Source organism: Xenopus laevis, chromosome 6S, assembly GCF_017654675.1.
Source record: "Xenopus laevis strain J_2021 chromosome 6S, Xenopus_laevis_v10.1, whole genome shotgun sequence".
Lineage (NCBI taxonomy): Eukaryota > Metazoa > Chordata > Amphibia > Anura > Pipidae > Xenopus > Xenopus laevis.
Genome location: NC_054382.1, coordinates 48242488 through 48264600, shown reverse-complemented (window position 1 = coordinate 48264600; position 22113 = coordinate 48242488). Strand labels below are relative to the sequence as shown.

Below are 22113 nucleotides of genomic sequence, written 5' to 3'. Positions count from 1 at the left end.
TCTGGTTCTGCTTCTAATAAGGATTAATTATATCTTAGTTGGGATCAAGTACAAGCTACTGTTTTATTATTACAGAGAAAAAGGGAATCATTTTTAAAATTTTGGATTATTTGATTATTATTTGATTTCTGGATAACAGGTTTCTAGATAAAGGATCACATACCTATATGTAATATGAAAACGTGAAAGCATTTTGAAAACAAGTTTGTATGTGCTGATCTATAAATAATGATAAAGGTAAACATTCTATAGTACTGTAGAGAAACTTGAATGCCATTTGACCCTTGTTTACCATCCTGTGTGAGAATTATACCATTTTATTCTACAGAGCAGATCTGTTATCTCCTTTGTAAACACATGCTTTTTTGAAATATTCATCTTGAACTGCTGAACCATAACTGCACTGCATGTTATTTTTTATAATTCACAATTAATAGTAATGTATAGTACATTAAATCCCTTTCTCTTTTTAGTGTTACTATTTCTATGATATTAAAGGTTGAGTTTTCAAGCAAAACACATTGCGGTCATGCATTTTCCATTTAAGTGAAAGGATGGCAGTTTCTTGCTTTTCCCTGCCAGTTTACATATATAAGTAGAAAACACAATCTGTGTGTCCTAGCCCAACTCCACATCCCCAAAAAGCAAAAGCATTTTACCACACTAGCAATGTATATTTTTAATACAGTAAATAACTTCTGTGCTGCACCGGGTAAAAAGAAGAAAACATGACAGGCCATCACAGCAATTTAAAAAGAAATAAAAAAGATAAAATATAGTGGCCCTGCAAATTCTCCATTAATTTTCTGTAAATTATATCCTTAAAATGTGCTATTTGATACATCGTTCACATGACTCACTAAAACCTGTGTTCATTAATACAGAATGTAACCCCTGTTAACAGCCGCCTTAGAGTCCTATGACCTGTGTAAAAAAAAACACACTAATCCTTTAGGTGGTTATGGAACTCCTTGTTGAATTATAAACAGGAAGTAACTATAGAGAAAGCAGACCCAGGGGGCCCAATGGCCCCTATGAGGCCCTAATGTACATACATTTTGAATAAATACTGGTAAAACAGGGAAACCTCGACATTTTTGGGGCCTAAAAAATAATTTGCTGTGGGGTTACACCACTGCTTATAATATCATTAACATGCAATGAATAACACAGGCTAAGTTACTGCAGGAAATTTAAATCTGCTCTAAGAAAAAAAATAAAAATAAACAGGTTTCTACATGGATGCAGGTAAAACTGTGACAAGTCACGGCACTGAAACGTACATGAAGTATTTCCCACTGTTACTTCTACACGGTTATACAAATTGTTCATATATATGTGAACATTACAAGAGCCTACTTCATTTTAGCCTGTCTTAATTGAATCTGCATTTTCTCTCCCTTTCCTGATAAAAGCGTGTTCTGGATATTTATAGCCAACATTTCCCTAAAGACCCATTAAACAATACACCGTTAATGGATTCCATATGTGATTCTATTGTTTCAGTAGTGGCAGAAATAAACAGAATTAGGGATGCAACGAATCCAGGATTCGGTTTGGGATTTGGCCAGGATTCTGCCTTCTTCAGCAGGATTCGGATTGGGCCGAATCCTTCTGCCTGGCAGAACCAAATTTGCATATGGAAATTAGGGGTGGGGAGGGAAATTTCGTGACTCTGTCACAAAACAGGGAAGTAAAAAATGGATTCTCCTTCCCACCCCTAATTTGCATATGCAAATTAGGATTTGGATTCAGTTCGGTATTTGGCTGAATCTTTCGCAAAGGATTCTGGGGTTTGGCCGAATTCAAAATAGTGGATTCGGTGCATCCCTAAACAGACTGAATAGTGCTCCCAAGGCATCACATTTATATTAATTCATGCTTAATCATATTTAAAGGGATACTGTACTGAAAAAAATTTTTTCAAAATGAATCAGTTAATAGAGCTGCTCCAGCAGAATTCTGCACTGAAATCCATTTCTCAAAAGAGCAAACAGATTTTTTTATATTCAACTTTGAAATCTGACATGGGGCTAGACATATTGTCAATTTCCCAGCTGCCCCAAGTCATGTGACTTGTGCTCTGATAAACTTCAATCACTCTTTACTGCTGTACTGCAAGTTGGAGTGATATCACCCCCTCCCTTTTGCCCCCAGCAGCCAAACAAAAGAACAATAGGAAGGTAACCAGATAGCAGCTCCCTAACACAAGATAACAGCTGCCTGGTAGATCTAAGAACAACACTCAATAGTAAAAACCCATGTCCCACTGAGACACATTCAGTTACATTGAGAAGGAAAAACAGCAGCCTGCCAGAAAGCATTTCTCTCCTAAAGTGCAGGCACAAGTCACATGACCAGGGGCAGCTGGGAAACTGACAAAATGTCTAGCCCCATGTCAGATTTCAAAATTGAATATAAAAAAATCTGTTTGCTCTTTTGAGAAATGGATTTTAGTGCAGAATTCTGCTGGAGTAGCACTATTAACTGATGCGTTTTGAAAAAAAACATGTTTTCCGATGACAGGATCCCTTTAAACTAAATGCAATCGAATCTACAGATAATGAAAATGTTCTGATAGAATGAATAAAAACATTAGTTTAACAGTCACAATGTAACTTTTCCCCTATTCTGGCTTTAGTTCAGGTGTAATCTAATTACTAAAGCAAACTATCAAAGTTTAGGCCCTGGAATCTGCTTCTTCTATAAACACTCTCCACTGTCAAATGACAATGTTTACAATCACAAAGATATATTTTCCCTTTCTTTTTTGTGATAGCAAATAAGAAAGGGAAAAGGCACATGGGTTACTAAAAAAATGTATGGCCACAGCAAATAAATGCCAAAATAATGCATGAAACCAATAGTAGCTGGTATAATTACAAGCACTTTTGGCAGGATTCAGATCGTGCAACATTTTTAGGGTCCCAATTCAGTTTGGCATTTTTTGGATTTATCTCAAATGTGGGTGCAAATTATGGTTGGATATACTGTGCTCTCTTTACTAGTACAGCAGAACTCAGATTCCAGCTCCATGGACAAATGATGACTTCTCCACACCCAAAAAAAATTATTACATTACTTTTCTGCTGAGTAGACATTAAAAAGGAAGTTTTGCAAGACTGAATTGTTACCCTCTGTGCATCCGCACTGTGAAATTGTCTGACTGTTACAATTAAGAAAAATAAAAAAACAAAGCAGAACTTTGTTGGTGTGCAATAGTGTAATAAGCCAAATAGAGTCATGCTCTTGCTGCGGGTTAAATCTCACCGCCCATTTAGTGACTGTGAATTTAATATACAGCAGGGCAACTCTGACTTATTTATATATCCCACTGTGGCCTTACTGTATTATCCTAGGATAGGAATGTATTTAATTAGCTTCTTGCTCAGCCCTGGGCCTTGAGAAGGTAGGAAATTCAGTTGCAGCACAATACTTGTTTACATATTTCCTTCCTGTGGATAACATGAAGATAATGTCATAGAGGCAATAAGTTAAGATCTCACAAATAAATTCAATGACAAATTCTATGACTTACCATGAAATTCTGCTGAAGAGGAGACCAGGAATACATAATAGGCATAGAGGCTACAGCAGTGAGTGTTTTCAAAGGTATAACTTGTTTTGGGAAATCTAAATCACTAGTCACAAAGCACTACAAAGAAAAACATTAAAGTTCAACAGTTATACACAGATATGCATCCAGTTGTAACTAATTCAATCACATACTGTAAATGGTTGCAACATTACGGTATAAGGGTATAATAAATTACAGTATATAATAAGAGTTGATGCTCTATACAAGCATAGCTTAGCAGTGTATACATCCAACCTCTGTAGAGGAGAAAGTATACATTTAGGTTAATTTTTGTAGGCTATTGAATGAGCAATTTCTTAGCAACTTTTTTTTTTTATTTATAGTTTTCTTCTAACTCTTTCAAGCTTTCAGATGGGAGACACTGACCCCAGAAGCCAAAAATCTATTGTACTGCTAGGCAACAATTGTTATCTTTACATTTTATTACTTCTTGTTCTATTCAGACCACTCCAATTTACATTCCATTGTCTCATTCACACAATTGCTGGTTTGCTAGGGTAATTAGGACCCTAGCAACCAGATAACAGCTGAAATTCCAAACTGGAAAGCCGCTGAACAAAAAGCTAAATAATTTAGAAACCACACAAATTAAAAAATGTAGATGAATGGCAACTAGTCTCAGAATTTCGAGATATTTATTTTTTCTTCATTCTTGCGGTGATTTCACAAAAATACCTGCCAATTAAACTTTGAATCTATACCTGCTAAAAATGTTTGCTCATCATTACTTATTTTCCCCGTATGTTATCAGAATAACAAGATATATCACATAAAGGGGATCACAGAAAAAGCAATTGGAACAAGGGCATACGCCCTATCATTTCCCGGAGGGAAAAACAAAATATATAGGTATGGGGCCTGTTATCTAGAATGCTCAGGACCTGGGGTTGTCAGGATAAAGTATCGTTCCATACTTTGGATCACAATAACTAAAGTCTGGTTAAAAAATCATTTAAACACTAGTGAAACTCAATAGGATTGTTTTGCCTCCAGTAAGGATTAATTATAGCTCAGTTACCATTCCCCAGATTTTAAGCCAAAGCAATGGAAATTTCAGTTGAAGAAAGCTTGTCTCCTTTATTTTAAGATGATACATCCTTCTACAAGTTTTGCATCTGTCTTGACTCCTAAAGAATGGAGCTTTTCTCATAGTTGTGTGTCTGGCACTAACCTGAGAGAATAGGGGATTTACTTTATCCATGGTATACTAGTTTTATAGTTTCTCAGTTTGTATGTATCGTATACTACCCATAGAAAAGCACAAAACAAACAAATCCAGGATGTAATTTCCATTCCGTGGAACGATACAACAATTGGTTGGCAACACATTTTTTCCATTCCAAAACTGCTATTCTTTCAATGTTTACATCACGGACATCTTTGAGGGTTTGTTTATTTAAACTCAGAAGAAAAGAAGTCAGAGAAGTTCTAACAATGGTTTTGGATACAACACCTATGTAAAATTGCTAATAATGTATGCTATGCACAGCTTTCCAGTGTATGCATTCGAGTGTTCAAAATGCTTAAAATATAGACGGTCGTCCCTGAACGGCTCCTGTTGTATGCACATATGTACATGAATAAACTTACATACTGTAAGTACTCACCTCTCTAGTCCCTCTTAAAGAACTGACTGTAGTCATTATGTGCACAGGCTGGATTCTGCGCTGTTTCCACTCTTGATTTAAAATCTCAGTTCGTTCCATTATCTTTTGACGATTTGTGTTAAACATGCTCTGAAAATCAAGGAAGAGTTTGACAACACCACACAAGCCAGCAGCAACAAACATATTTACACTATTTCAATGTTGTCCTTGGGAATGCATGCACTTATTTGTATATCCCTATATATTAAAGTAATACTGACATTTTTCCCATAGAGATAGGAATCACGGGGAGTCAGAAAATGATGCCTGCTAGTGGCCAGTCCATTTCATACTGTGACTTTTAAGGAGTCACTTTAAAGAGATTCTATCATGATTTTTATTTCTAATTACACAGTTTACACTGCAAATAATTCACTCTCCAATATAAAATTAAATTCCTGAACCAGCAAATGTATTTTTTTTTGTTGTAATATTGGTTTGTGGGCAGCCATCTCAGGTCATTTTGCCTGGGCATGTGCTTTCAGAATGAGTCAGCACTTTAGGATGAAACTGTTTTCTGTCAGGCTGTTGTTTCTCCTACTCAATGTGTCGCAGTGGGACCTGGATTTTACTATTGAGTGCTGTTCTTAGATCTACCAGGGAGCTGTTATCTTGTGTATGTGGTTACCTTCCTATTGTTCTGTCCTGCTGCTGGGGGAAAGTGAGAGGTGAAATTCCTCCAACTTGCAGTACAGCAGTAAAGAGTGACTGAAGTTCAACAGAGCACAAGTCATATGACTGGGGCAGCTGGGAAACAGACAATATGTCTAGCCCCATGTCAGATTTCAAAATTAAATATAAAAAAAAAAGTTTGATCTTTTGAGAAACAGATTTCAGTGCAGAATTCTGCTAGAGCAGCACTATTAACTGATGCATTTTGAAAAATAAAAATTACCATGACAGTATCCCTTTAAATCAATAGGACAGAAAGTCGTGGCTACCTCACTCATTTTGATTCAAATGGGGAAACACAACAACACCAACATACGCCATTAATCTAAACCTAGATGCTACACATCAAATTAAGCCTTCGCAAGCAGCGTTTTCCTCAAAATAATGGTCTTCTGGACATAACCAGTTGCTGCAAAAGACCAGTACACAACTTTTACATTTTTTAACCACCATACGTTATATACTGGGCCAAGAAAAGCAGGCTTTAACAAAACATCAACTGTTTTCTGCTTAACATTTGCAGCAATAAAAAAGTATAATCGAGCACGAGGATGCAGACTGCTGGAAACCATTTAAGATTCAGATAAAGGGTATTACTTGATAAAAAATAAAGAAACTGTATACAGACTGAAACAACTGTATAGTTTATCCCTTCTATGTCTATCATTATGTACCTTTACTTCATCTGCTCGTCTAAATCTCTTGAGTTGCCTTAAGCGCATGTACTCCGATTTCACCCGCTTGCGCCAACACACCGCTCCCTTCTCAGATTTCTTGCCTGTCTGGCCCATGATTATCCTGTTAGAGATAGCATGTATTAAATGTACAGTTCTAAGGATATTAAATGCAGTATGCTCTGAACTTGTCAAAATGAAAAAGACAGAAATCTGTTCCTAACATACAAGGCTGATTTTTAAACTTTGAACAAATGTGAGAATGTATTAAATTTAGAAAACACAAAAAAAGCTAATAAATAAGACAGGAAAAATTCAAAATTATTTAATGATACCCTATGGAGAGGAGACAAGACTAAACATGGGGGTTTAATCTTTGCTCAGCAAACGCAGTTCATTAAGCCCCTGTTCCATGCCGTCTTCTGTAATGTGAAGCCAAGCAAGGATTATTGGGTTCTATGCAATAATGAAATGGGAGAATGTAATATAGAAAAAAAATTGTTCGCAAACAATTGTTCAGCCGAATCTTTCTCTTCATTTTTCTCTTCATGCAGGAGTTGGGTATCAGAAAATCATTGACAGTTAGATCCAATCCAAGGTTTGAGATGGAGTATTTTTTTAATTCGGACTTTTAGCAGTTTAAAGGGGACCTATTGCAAAAAGGAACCTTGACTGGAGTATTTTTTAATTCGTACTTTTAGCAGTTTAAAGGGGAACTATTGCAAAAATGAACATTGACTAGAAGCTTTATCATATTGAAATAAGAAACTTTCTAAAAACAATAAAAAAAAAATTATGTACTGTTTCTGAAATAATGAAGTTTATCTTCACTACTCCTCTCTCAACATGTTTCTCTTCATTCTGTTGAATATTATTATATAAATTAATATCTATTATAGGGGGGCTTCCTTTCCTAGTAGATGAATTAGAGCTCAACCAAATAACGGATTCCAGTACAAACAAAATAACTGCCTTTTGCACAAATCCTGTATGTAAAGAGACATGATGTCTGGTGATTTTAATAGAGTGAGCTCGAATACATCTTCTAGGCAAAAGGAGCCCCACTGCACATGCTCCATGGTGCTGTCAGTTACTGAGCTTAGGGACCGACTCAAAATATACAGTAAGTAAATGTCACAGTATAAGGCGGATTAGTAATTAATATGGATAATAAGGGCTGGAAAAGCTCGAAACGTCGCTTAGCTTGAGGCACAAATAAAGCTACAAATTTTTCACCATAATCGGAGTGCTGCTGAAATAATTTCTTGTACACGAATCAGACCTGGGCAGACAGAGTCACAGACGGCACCTGACGCTGCAAAAAGCGTTGAGAGTGTTTGTGTAGCACTACTTTGTGTTTGTTAGCTTATATTACAGGCCAACCTCATTTTCAGCTTGATAATTTGCGACGAACCCTAAGCTTAGCTTTTCAACAGCTGCTCAGAGCCCACTGAGCATGTGAGTGTCGAAGACCCCCTGTAACAAGTTTGAAGTCCTGGATCATTGCTGCTATTGAGGAGCTGAAACTTTAGGCTGGTGCAATAAGTGCATTATATAAAACATGGCATTTTTAGCCCTATTCATTTTTAGGGTTTAGTTCTCCTTTAAAGACTGGACCAAAACTGAAAACCCCAGCAGTCCACATTTAGAAGGATATGTACTCCTTTCTGGCTTAGGCTGAAGAAATGTGCTTGCTCTCATGGCCTGCGTCTGGCAATGGTGTTCAGCACGAACATTTTAAGACGTAAACGCTACTAACTAGCAGAAAGGGTTCTTACATGCAGGTGTTTTGTGCGTGTTTGGCCGCACCTAAACACATCATCTAATTCATTCCCTTATATTGGCATGGTTGCACTAATGAAAATTCAGAGTTGCTTTTGATCACATCTGCAGTTTATTGCGTTATTTCAGACAGAACATTTTAAAAGACAATAGAATAAAAGGTTGTGTTTGGAACTAAACAAGCCACACACTTGGTTGCTTTAAAAAAAAGGCCTACAAATACAACATCCATGTGTTTTTCATGCTCAAATTCCTTTGTAAACGTGTTTAAAAAACACCCTGTCTTTTGACAAAGGCTTATGGAAAATTTCAAGAGACAAATAGTGTCAGATGTTTGGGAAATAAAATGCAGCTCCAGGATGAATCGAACTGTAGGAGACTCAGTTCAAGCCTCCCTTTGAGGGCTAAATAATTGGTCAAGTATGTAAAGGTGGCCATACATAGAGATCTGCTTGTTTGGTGATTTCTTGAGGTAGGCGATACTGGGATGAACCGATCGTGGGCCCTAGGGCACAACGATCGGATCATACAGGCGGTCGGATTGCGGGACCGCTTAACCGAACAGTTGATACGGGATTTTTCCCTCTCGGCCAGATATCGATTGGGGAAGCCCGTCTGAGTGGCTCACACACGGGCCAATAAGCTGCGGACTCGATCTGTTGCAGCTTTTATCGGCCCCTGTATGGCAACTTTTACAGTGTTTTCCATTGCAAAGCTTATCTGGAGACATCAGATCTTTTTTAATAAAATTATGTAAAAACACCACGGGCACATTTACTAAGCTCGAGTGAAGTATTCGAAGTAAAAAAACTTTGAATTTCAAAGGTTTTTTTGGGTACTTTGACCACTGAATAGGCTATTACGACCTTCGACTACGACTTCGATTTGAACTAAAAATCGTTCGACTATTCAATAGTCTAAGTACTGACTCTTTAAAAAAAAAAAAACTTAGACTACATACTTCGGTAGTTTAGGTACAATGTTAGCCTATGGGGACCTTCCCCATTACTTTGCTAAGATTAAAATCCTTCAAAACGATTTTTCCTTCGATCGTAGGATTTGCAGTAAATCCTACAAATTCGATATTTGAATTCATAGGATTTTACCTCGAGGGTTTATTAACCCTCGATATTCGACCCTAAGTAAATGTGCCCCCACATGTGACAGCCTTAAAAGATTGAAATTTTTTAATTTCTCTTAAATTTGAATATGCAAATTATATTTCCGATTCAGCATGAGGCCATGCACAAACATGGATTCAATGCATCCCTAAGAATTACATAGTAACAAAAAGTTTCTAAATAATTTGGAGATATTAAAATTTGACATGCAACACATTTTTCACCCATTAAAGTCTATGGGCGTCATTTTTGTGGCGAAACTTGGCAAACATTTCGCTCATCACTATTTTAAAGGTATGCAGTACAAGTACGGACAATAATAAAATTCACCTGCTGCTGCTGCTGCTGCTGCAAAAAAAAATGTAGGAGCTCACAAAAAACATCAATATAGATAATCTCCTAACAGCAGTCTCCACTTGACCTTTGCTAAATCTGCCCCTTAAAAGTGCTTGTTGAAAGCTCTGCATAGAGTTTGGGGGCAAATTCCTTCCATTAGCACTTAAATGCTATTGAATTTTTAGTTTTTTTTTTTCAATTTTCTTGTGTAGACTTTGTTTGCCAAAGAAAATACCCAATATATAGCCTTTTCACAAATAAACAAGAAAGTTATTTATTTTCTTCTATATTTCCCAGATGTCTTTCTCCTGCTCTGTGGGGATTTGGATAGCAGTCAACAATCCAATTATGTGTAACTGCATCTATCTTATAAGTATTTATGGGATAAATCCTGCCTTGAAAAACCAGCAAACCATTTGAATTGTCCCTCATACACAAAAATCATTGTTCAATTTTACCAGTATGTGCATGGCAATCGTAATATAAAAATATGCTATTTAACAGCATTTCACATTGCAGTCAACAGAGACCACTGTTTTTTTTATAGATTGCACGGACAGGCTCATGCTTAACCACAAACATCTGAGATGCTGAATATTTTCTGTCAAGCAATTCTCAAGGTCTGTTAAGACTACTGCCAGATGTAGCAGATCGTGGCCTACTCCTCCGCTCCGCAACACCCTGCCTCAGCCTGGGTGCAGGCAGATGCAGTGGATCTCTCCGTGAAATGCAAAATTTCGTAATTCTGCTCTGAAATACACTGCATCTATCTGTGTGAGAGGCAAGGAAATATATTTGGGTGCAAGCACATCAAGTAGCAGAGGAGTGGATTCTCTGCCTGTGTTTCTTCGCAGGTGAGACCTGCTACATATGGCACTAGCCTACATCAGCTGGCTTCTGAGACATTGTTTCAGAAGTCAGAATCAGCAGATAAAGACAGGCAAATAGATAGTTCTTTCAATAGAAATTACATTTACAAATAACTTTGAAAACCACTGAAATGTATTGGAAAGAAAACACAGGGGCATGGAAGACATTGAATTCTGATAAAGATTAGAGTCCCACGTAAGCCCAACCGATTCTGGGATTTGCTGCAGCTAGAAAAATAACGGCTTGCATAAATGAAACGTGTCTTATGGTTTCCAATTAAACATTAACCGAATATACTATTGTGAATTCTATGCAGTTGAGTCTATTATGTATATTCTTGCAGTATACCATCACCCATAAACCAGTATACTGGCTTAAAGGAGAAGGAAAGCTACGGAGGCATTTTATTGGCAATAGATTAGCTGCAGTAGTGCAAGCTAGAATGCTATATTTATTCTGTAGAATGTTTTACCATGCCTGAGTAAAAGCTTTAGAAGCTCTCTGGTTGTTTAGGATAGGAGCTGCAGTATTAACATGGTGTGACATCACTTCCTGCCTGAGTCTCTCCCTGCTCTGGGCTCAGATTACAGTAGAAAGGGGAGGGGGTGGGGAAGAGGAGCAAACTGAGCATGCTCTTGCCCAGGGCAATGAGGTTTAAGCTGAAGGCAGGAAGTCTGATAAAGAAGCCCATGTGTACACAATAGAAGGAAAGAAATGCAGTGTTTCTTTTGACAGGGGACTCAGAGCAGCACTACTTTGGGGGTTTACTGGTATATTTAGATGGCCCTTTCTGATAAGGCTTACTTAGTTTTAACCTTTCCTTCTCCTTTAAAGGAGAAGGAAAGCTCCAAGACAGTTTATTGCCAACAGATTAGCCACAATTGTGCAAGCTAGAACGCTATATTTATTCTGCAGAATGCTTTACGATACCTGCGTAAACAGCGCTAGACACTGTCTCTGTTTGTTTAGGATAGAAGCTGCCATATAAACTGGGTGTGACATCACTTCCTGTCTGAGGCTCTCCCTGCTCACTTACAGCTCTGAGCTCAGATTACAGAAGGGATGGGAGGAGAGAGGGGGAGAGGAGCAAACTGAGCATGCTCAAGCCCTGCCCTGGAGGTTTATGCTGAAAACAGGAAGTCTGATACAGAAGCCCATGAGTACACAACAGAAGGAAAGAAATGTGATGTTTCTTTTGACAGAGGACTCAGAGCAGCATTACTTTGAGGGTTTACTGGTTTATTTATATAGACCTTTCTGATAAAGCTTACTTAGTTTTAGCCTTTCCTTCTCCTTTAAAGGTATAGCATGCACTATATAAACAGTTTGGGAAGGGTCTTAATAAATAATTTGTAAAACTCTAACCCCGAGACTTGCTATCAGCATAGACTTATGTCAAGTAGTTTCACCTCAGTTACAAGTTACTGTTTTAATAATACTGAGAAAACAAATAATTCAGCAGTTGTGCTAGTGTCACAAATGGTGGGAATTGTGTTGTAAAAATGCTAAATTTTAATGCCAAAACATGCCCTAAGTTTGCACTGACAGTTGGAACCTGTGTCAGTGCAAACCAAAGAAAGGGCAGAGGGCATGAGGTTTGTTCAACTAGGGTATTGCACTCTTCTATTTTGGGGCTTGAATAACATTTGTGGGTATCAGATCCCATACCTGTACAAACTATGCAGAATATCATATACCGGTAATAGATAATAGGATATCTATAAGCAATAATTATGTAATACAATATATATTCGGGGGTTATTTATTAAAGTCTAAATGCAAAAACTCGAAAAATCCCAGTTAACTATTAAATCCAAATTCTTAGTGGGGAGAAAAAAAAAACCTATTTTTCGGAATCTATTAAACTCCGAGGGTGTTAAAAGTCTAAATAAAAAAGTACTCCAACTCAGACCTGCTGACTTCATGGAGAAGTCAATGGGAGACGTCCCGAAGATATCCCGATCTGTGCTGGGTTTCCTACAATAATCATAAGATTTTTTGGTTTTCGACCAATAATCAAAAAAAACCCTGTGTTTTCTGGCGTCAACTTCGAAAAATATATAAAATTCTAATGTTTTCACAACTTTATCGAGTTTTCTCCCCTTACAGGAAATTTTTGGCAAATGTATTGATAAATATGGAGAAAAACCATCAGTGCAGATGAGTATTTTTCAGAAAATCAGAAATTTTAGAATTTTGATAAACAACTCCGTAGGTATCCATTATTTCAAAACCGATTTGTTACTGGCAGAGATGTAAACACCACCTTACAGACTGAAGTAGTGCCAGTAAACCTTTCCATAATCAACTTTGGTAGTTAATTTCTGTTAATAGCTCTTTCAAGACCAGACTGTGCTGTTACCATATACAGTATATAATTCAGTGAAATCACTTTTCCTGGTACACTGCAAATATCCAACATGTGCATGATTAGCAGCACCCTGTCACCACCAAGCCATTTAGGATTTTATAAATAGATGCTGTGTTTAGTCTGCCAATTTAAGTCTAACAGCATTCTGTGTCCACTATTCCCAAAGAGCCATGCTAAAGGAAGAAATGATCTAAAATGATAATTCTAAGCATAAACTGTACTTATCAGAGAAAAGTGAAGTATCCCTGTGTTCTTAATAAACTGCTTATTCTAGAGCAGGCTTCCAAATAGAAAAAAAGAGCAATACTGAGCTGTATGTGGCTAAGCTGTTGACACCAGAATTACTGTAGTTCCACCATGGAACACCTGACATGAAAGTAAAGCACTCATAACGGGGATCAGCATTAGAGATCGTCACTATAAGATTGCAACATATGCGGACAACTTGTTAATCTTTCTTACGAACCCTCTCTCCACAATCCCACACCCTCAATACACTTTTTGAGAAATATAGCCAAATCAGTAACTTCAAGATTAATTTCTCCAAATCATTAGTTATGAATATCTCTTTACCCCTCCCAACAATACAAGACCTATCGCTGAACTTCCCGTATAGATGGGCAAACCGACACTTTACCTATCTTGGAATAACTATCACAAAGGATTAAGATGATTGGGAAGAAGTGAATTGCAAAACTCTATATAACAAAATTCTTAAGGATTTAAGACACTGGACAGCACAACCTATATCCTGGATTGGAAGAATTAATGTCATCAAGATGAACATTATGCCACACCTCCTGTATATGTTTCAATGTATTCCCTTATCATATCCTACGACATGGCTGAAAGCCTTCCAATCCCTTATAACCAAATTTGTATGGAACAATCATCCCCCCAGACTGAGATCCACGCTTCTATATAAGACAAAGACAGACGGAGGGAGGGAGGGAGGGAGGGAGGGAGGGAGGGAGGGAGGGAGGGAGGGAGGGAGGGCTGGCTCTCCCAGACTGTGCCAGATATCGAAGGGCAGTAATCCTTGCTAGGGTGATAGACTGGTCTTTCCATTTAGATGACAAGGGCTGGATCGAAATAGAACAGCAATCTACAGCCACACATCTGATTCACCTGCCATGGATAGACAAATTACACCGTAGGATAATACATAACTCCCATCCTCTACTTAATAGTACCTTAGCAATATGGGATAGGGCTCACAAAAGTTGAAATATCTCAGCTTGGCCTTCACCATTAACCCCAATTACAAATAACCCTGCATTTCCTGCTGCACTCCACTGAATTCAAGGACTGGCTTGTGAATGGACATCTACAATTTTTCCACCTGCTAGACAATGGGCGATTGGCTGACTTACCACTTCTTAGGACTACCAATATTGCCAGATACAACATTTCTACGGGTACCTAGGCGGAACAAATTAGTTGGGTAGGCCTCTCACTTAGTTTGAAAGGATATGTAGCAGTAAAACACCACCTAAACATGTTATATCTGCCCTATAAAATATACTCGACAGTGATAATAAGAAAGATCAATTAGCCTTTTTGCTAGCTTGGGAACATGACCTAGATATAGAAATACCGGAAAATTCATATAAAGATCCGATTACCAACATGATATATAGCTCACGATGTTGCAAGATTCAGGAGCTTAACTATAAAATCTTGAGCAGATGGTATTACACCCCAGCCCGACTACACAGGATATATCCAGCCACAAGCAATACATACTGGAGGTGCAAAAGTGAGGTAGGAACACAATCACATTTTCTGGAGCTGCCCTGACCTCTCAAGCTTTTGGTCAGTAATCATACATGCTTGCTCCCAGATCCTAGGTAGAGATGTACCAGTTTCCCTGGCACGCACGTTGCTTTTTTTGGGACGAGGAAACCAAGGAAGGGTTCCCAGACTTCATACTAGAAAGACATTTACTTAACGCGGCCAAAATTCTTATCCCTAAGTTGTGGAAATCTTCCAATCCTCCGACTCCTAAGAATTGGATAGATAAAGTTAATGAAATCGCTAAGTTTGAGGAACTATCCACAGTCTCAGGCAATCAATATTTAAAGTTTAGGGACACCTGGCTCCGTTGGTTCCTGTATAAAGATTAGTCTGAATACAAACAATTAACATGCCCGTAACACGCTTATTTACACCCCAAAGTAACAAAATACATTTGCAGGAGATCCTCATCCTAGACTAGGCACCCCTAGTCCCTTCCCATTTGACACGAATATCCACCCATATGCTTCTTATTTAGATTTGTCTACACTGATCATTAATTAAACCTATTTGCTGTGGATTTTCATGCTTATATTAGTGGTTTAAGACTAATACAATGTAATGATGGTATGTACTGCTTTCTACTATCCTCCCCCATCCACCATTTTTTTTTCTTCTGTACCCCTGGATTTACTCTACCAAATTAATAAAAAATAATTTACGAAAGTAAAGCACTCCATGAATATTTCCAAATGTGCCACAGTGGTAAATAGATGAAAAATATTTAAGGCTGACCACAGAGATGCAGCAAAATATACAGAAACAAGTATTTTTGTATGCATCCACATTTGCTATACCTAGTTCCAACTTTTTGATTGCAGAAAATATAACACACAGGAGTATTTAAAAACATACTTTAAAATTAACGGAAGAATATTCTTATAAAATGAACATTTAATGTGAGTAATGAGAATGCAACATATGCACTTGTAATTAGAAATAAGATCTAAATGTATAATTGTTCGATTTTTCAAGTTGCGGCTGTCAGGGCCCGAAGGCACAATTTGGAGTGCGGACCAAGGATGAAGCAATTAGGCAAACACAGTTCATGGTACAATGGATTAGGCAGAAGAATCGTCAGTTCAGGCAAAGGTCAGTCCAGGCAGCAAGATATCATGGTCGAGGTTTCAGGCAAAGGTCGTTCCAGGCAGCGAAGTATCATGGTCGAGGTTTCAGGCAAGGTCGAGAATCAATATTTAGAAGACACCCAGGAACTCTAGATAGAAGAACCTATACTCGGGCGCTGAGAGAACCTTCTGGCGTCCTTAAATAGGTGGGTTTTCGCGCCAAAATGCGCTAGGTGACGTCACAGGACGTGCGCCAGAATGTGCATCAGCACGTTTTGGAAGCCAGCGTTAATGAGCCAGTGTAATTACGCTGTGCAAAAACGCCTGACGGCCGCATGGCCTCTTCTGGGCGCCGCCATCTTGGACGCGTGGAGGACGGCCAGGACGCCTTACAGCGGCAAAGTTATGCTATACTGAATCGTATGCAATCCAATCACATTTAACTAATGCAAAACTCTGATGAGATTTTTCCTTAGCATTGCATATGGAAAATGCCCTTTATTAAAAAAATAGTATATTGCAGTTCATTTGAGCATATGTAGGCTAACAAAGCACTCATTACAGTAATGCTCTTGTAATTTAAAAACGCATATTTTACTTACAGTAATAAAGCTAGGACTGTGCTATACAATTTACTAATTCATCCTTGGCATGAGGCAAATGATCAGATCATCTGAAGTTGACCACAATCACTGGGTTAACCAGGCATCATCAATTTGTGTGGTCTGATCCTAAGCCTGTGTCGCAGACTATTTATAATGGAGGGAATGCTGCAAAAAGGGGTCTACGACAGGCTGATAAAAGCTGCTGACTTGGCCTGTCCAGACAGAGTCAACGGTTTACTGGCAAATGCAGTGATCCCCAACCAGTCACTCATGAGCAACTTGTTTTTAACCAACTCTTTATATGTTGCTCCCAGTGGCTTCAAATAAGGTGCTTATTTTTAAAATTCTTGGCTTGGAGCTTGAAGTTTTGGTTGCATAAAAACCAGATGTATTTCCAAACAGAGCCTCCTTTAGGTTGCTAGTTCATATAGAGTCTACCAAATAGCCATCCTTATTTGGTAACCCCAGAGACGTTTTCCATGATTGTGTTGCTCCCCAACTCTTTTTCCATTTGAATGTAGTGGAGAACCTCTGGGCCATTGTATAGGACCCTTCTGATGTCCACCACAACCAATATCAGGCAGCTCTGATGAGCTGGAGGCCTGCCTCAGCCTCCCCCACTATAATAGAAAACGTTTTCGTCTACCTCTTGCGTTTTATGTATAGCTTTTTCACAAAATGCATTATACAAAATCAATGGTTCGGGAAGCATCACTGCACCACAACCTGCCAGATCTCAGATCAAGTGCTCACTGTAAATAGACGATATGACCATTTTCTTCAACAATCATCAGTCAGTCAGACCAGAACACCGGTATAGACCTGTGAAGACTTTGGCAGAACTTCGGGGGCTAAAGTCAACTGTGGGAAGTCAGAGGCCCTGCTCTTCAGAGAAAGAAACATTTTTCCATCAGGTCTGTCTTCATTTAAATACTTGGCATTTGCTCTGGTGGTGAGGGTACTGCCCTGAAGTGCTGGGATGAGAAAATTGTTTAAGTTCAACAACAGATTGCAGTCTCAAAGACCTTACTATCAAAGTGGTGCAAAATGAGAATCTACCCATCATTCAGTATATGGCCCAGGTATGACTTCCCTGGCTACAGTCTGCACAGCCATCACTAGAAGCTTGTTTTTTTCCTACAACCAGGGCTTTTAAAAAGGATAGCATTAATTGGTCAGTTGTGAATAAGGAGCCCCGCAAAGGAAAAGGTGTTCCAGACATCCCCTGTGGAGTTTGCCAGCATTTTCATCTGCCTGCCACTATTTGAAACCAACATAGATTCTATAGGCAGCTCCACATCCCACTTTTTCTTTTGCCACTTTGGTGCACGTTGGGATATTACAGCAACATTCCTTGATTTTGCCTGGATGTGACAAATGACAGACTTGGGGAAACCAAGGATAGTACAAAAGCAGAGTCAAGGATGTGTTTAAATCTATTTAGGGCTCCCATCTGAGAGAGCAAAGTCAGTTTACAAAAAAGTTTCTTCAGATAGGTTGACTGACAAGGACATTACATGGGTATCTATCCAAGACGGACTTCACCTTGCTAGAGTTCACAGTACTACTAGGCCTTGTGACAAGTTTTCTATTATGTTGGGTGATACTAGGGCGGGTTTTAATGTGCATTTTATTTCTACAGTGGCTACTTTTTACCCCTCCCAGGTGGGAAAAAAACTGCATTATGATCCAATCATTTGCCCCAACCCAATTCATCTGATTAAACGGATCTGACCCAGTGCATTAGCAAACTCACCAAACATACAGATTGTATAGCATACCCCCCCCCTTTTGTCCAATCATTGTAGACCATAACCTAATCAAGTCAAATTCCATTGAAGTAGATGGAGAAAAAGCTGTGTCAATTCCTTCCATTTTATCATGACAGTTGTATCCTTTTTTAAGCCACTTATTAAACTTGTGGCTGGCATGGGTAGCACATGAGCATGCTAGCCACCGGAAGTCTTGCACTCACACAAGCACTTGTGAGGATTATTTACAGGTAGAAGCTCAAAGTTCAAGTCTGGCTGCTTAGTAATATGGAGTTGGCCAGATCTGTGTAGCATGTGCATCAACCATCCCAAGTGCCACCCAGCTGCCCATCAGGAGATAGTATAATATTTTCTTTCTATTCAGAGAAAATGCCCACTTCCATTAACTCCAAACCTGCCAGATAAGCCATCTGACTTGCTATAAATGAAGACAGAATCATGTTGCTAATACAGCTATTGCTTGGCCATTATTAAATGAGCTTCAATTACAATGAAAAATTGCAAAATGCTACAAGTCCATCTAACCTTTGGCCAACAGAGTAAAATTCATAACAATCCCTACAAAACCAATCCCTTGTGTAAAATGGGTTTAAATGTAGCAAACTCTGCACATCTCCAATTTAATATATATTAATGCACCTGGAACAACTGCTTGTGTGGGCACAGAGTGGCAGTTAATAACCGTGCCCACTGACGTACGAATACCAGATACAATTTCTGAGATGTGGGACCGAGGCTAAAGGTAAACAAATTAAGATTTTGATAAGAAAATATGAGACATGTCTTGAAGGGGTAATAGCTGACTTGCACAACTTTTGATCATGTTCACAAAAAGACTTGCAGGATACAGCATGCAGGCTGTCAGCTGACCACGTAGCTGCTTCTGTACAGCCCTTTAGAGTCTATTTCAATAAGCTGCTGCTGCTTCTAAACATCACCCCATGAATGTCCAAACACCCATGTGTCCTTTCTATACTGTCACATGACACTAGTGTAGACCACATTTTTAGAACTATTACAACTTCCTGCAATGCATATTTTATGCACCCGTGCAGCACCTCCTCTTGTTGCCCGACAGACTGTTCCATGACTCTTTATCTTATGACAACTTTTCACTTTGTTTTGCACACCCACACCAGCAGGTTTTAGCTACACCAATAACTTATTTACATGGGCTTGATTACGGTCTAATCCTTTATTTTCAAATGATGCCATTTGATGCTACAGTAATATTTAACCCCTTACCACTCCATTAGCACCAAACCGCATTATTACTGCGCTGCTCCTCAGTCCACTACCATAAATTCATTTGGCCTACAGGACCTTAGAGGTAGGATACTCTGGGAAATCCGTGGCTAAAAAAGGCTTTTGCAGACAAAAACATTGGTCTTTTGTATGACAGCTGCCCTGTCATGGATGTTGTGTCCCTCAGGCTGAGAATTCTACCAAGGTGAGTTCTGGGAGTTGTAGTCCAACAGCTGAAGAGCCAGAGAGAGGCCATTCCAGGGTTTCACTTATTGAGACAAATAGCAAATCCTTAGAAGTGTTGTTGGGGTATGCAGTCCTACAATAAAATCGTCAATCCAACGTAAGAGTTCCACTTCAGGTTTACAGTGTTTTGTCACTTTCATTCAGATAGTTCTATATAAACCAGTTTACCCAGGGAGACATTGCCAACAGTCCTGGAACTCATGGCAAGCAAAATAAATCATAACCAAATACCAATGCAGGGATGAAGAGTTCAAGGTGTGGCCAAACTACAACTCCCAGAATCCCCAGAGTTGGACATTGTCTGGTTCTGACATGATTGGCCCGAGCACTTGTGTGTCTTTGCGGTCTTTCTTACACGTTCATTGAAGCGGGATCTCCATTACACAGCACCTTTAGGGTAAGGACACACTGGACGATTTGTCGCCAACGTTTTTAAAAAGCAAATCGCGGCAACATATCGCTCGTTTTGTCTCTGAATGAAAGACGCCAGCTCCTGTGCCCACAGCGCGTTTGTGAATCGCCTGTAGCTCCAAAACGCACTGAGACCCTTTTCCGAGCGATTTATCAGAAATAGCATGTACTTAGAAAAGCACTGAAATCTCCTAGACACGCACACATACAGATAAGTAGCAGCAATTGTATTCAAATTACAATGCGAACGCAATGACGCAAGAACGCAAGCACGTAAAGACGCCAGGTTACAGCGGGAAGCACAAACCGTTTCCGGTTTGGGTGGAGCACGTACCGCACAGAGTAATGGGATACAAATCGCTCTGTGCCAATAGCTGTGAATCGTCTGTTCAAAAAAGACGATCGTCTTGTCGCCGCGATTTACTTTTTTAAAATGTTGGCGACAAATTGTCCAGTGTGTCAATATCCTTAAGGGTAAGGCCGCACGAGGAGATTCAGGGAGATTATGTCGCCTGGCGACTAATCGCCTCGTCTTTTGAGCAACTATCTCCCTGAACTGCCTCAGCGTTTTTCCCCATAGGCTACAATGAAAAGTCGCCTGCGCTAATGCACACACGGCGATGTGTTTTCAATAGTTGCCTGAAATTGCCTCACTGAGGCAACTTTGGGCAACTGCGTGTGCATTAGCGCAGGCGACTTTTCATTGTAGCCTATGGGGAAAAACGCTGAGGCAGTTCAGGGAGATAGTTGCTCAAAAGACGAGGCGAATCTCCTCGTGTGGACTAGCCCTAAATTGAACTGAAAGAAACGACACAGAGACAATATTCCCGCAATAAACTCCAGCTGTAAGGTTGCATTCGGAGTCCCTCCCCCTCTGCTGCCAGGGGCGGTCCCCCTTTGTCGTTGTCTGCTCCCACAGAGGGCCCACATTAACAATGTGCCCGGCACTTTAGACTCCGTTTATATTACCTTGTCTGTGACCGCCTCCCCTTCGCCTGGCTCTGCTTCTCCGTACTTCCTACCGGAATCTCCTTACCGATGGAATCCCACTACCGCCAAACTAAATATCCCAAATAAACCTCCACCTCTCACAGCGTTCATCCACCCCCATGACAAGCGCTTAGCTCTCTCTGTCTATGTTCCTATTGGCTCGCTCAAGGGCGCCCAGAAGTATACGAACCAATAGGAAATCAGAGAGGGAAAACGAAGCCGGCGCCAGCTATTCTCTCACTGTTATAGAGCCGCTGTGCACTCGGTTTCCTTTGTTCTGCCTCTACGCTAGAACGGATTGAGACGGGGCGCGCTCTGGCGACGCTTCCAGCCGAATTACCCTTTTATCCCCACTACATTATCCATGTTTTAGCTATAACCCTAAATCTCCTTTATCCTGCATATTTAAAAATCTATAACGGGTTTACTATAAAACCAAGCAATATGCCATCGATTGTATCACGCGTTACAGCAGCCGGTGCGTCTATTCTAAATAAAATTGTTCTGGTCTTGAATTAGCAGGGATGTGTGTTCACGTTTCACGCAGCTATGACTCCGTCGTACGATGTTTTAAGGACGACACCCAGCGCTGTTTAACTACAGCGCGGTCTATAGGGAAATAGCTATTCAAACTGAAAGCGTTTTAGGCGGTGATTGTATAAAGAGGCGTGACCTGTAGGTCACATGCTCGCTAGCACCACCGAATGACTGGCCACAGGTAACCTGGAGGCAGAACGTGCTGCTTGAAACAGATAATTGTTAGAGAATTGTGGGAAAGGAAGTGATTCCTCCTACAACCTCTTCTGCACAGGCCATATGTCAGGCCACGCCAGGGTTGCCAGGTTGTTGGGTTTCCAGCCAAATTGGGCTACTAATTTATAGCACAGGCGGGTTTTAAAAGTACAAATTT

At 39.5% G+C, this 22113-nt stretch overlaps 1 protein-coding gene across 3 annotated transcripts in view; it reads right to left on the bottom strand.

Annotated features, from left to right (window-relative positions):
* ezh2.S (enhancer of zeste 2 polycomb repressive complex 2 subunit S homeolog) overlaps window positions 1-21826 on the bottom strand; it is a 46342-nt gene extending 24516 nt beyond the window's left edge. Inside the window, exons 1-4 of one of the 3 annotated variants that reach the window (XM_018268548.2) lie at window positions 21183-21826; window positions 6591-6714; window positions 5206-5334; window positions 3539-3655 (exon numbers count right to left, since the gene is read on the bottom strand). In XM_018268548.2, the coding sequence (XP_018124037.1) occupies window positions 3539-3655; window positions 5206-5334; window positions 6591-6707 (363 nt within the window). In that variant the 5' untranslated portion in view covers window positions 6708-6714; window positions 21183-21826. 3 annotated transcript variants of the gene reach the window in all.
* Between the last annotated feature and the right edge of the window lie 287 nt (window positions 21827-22113).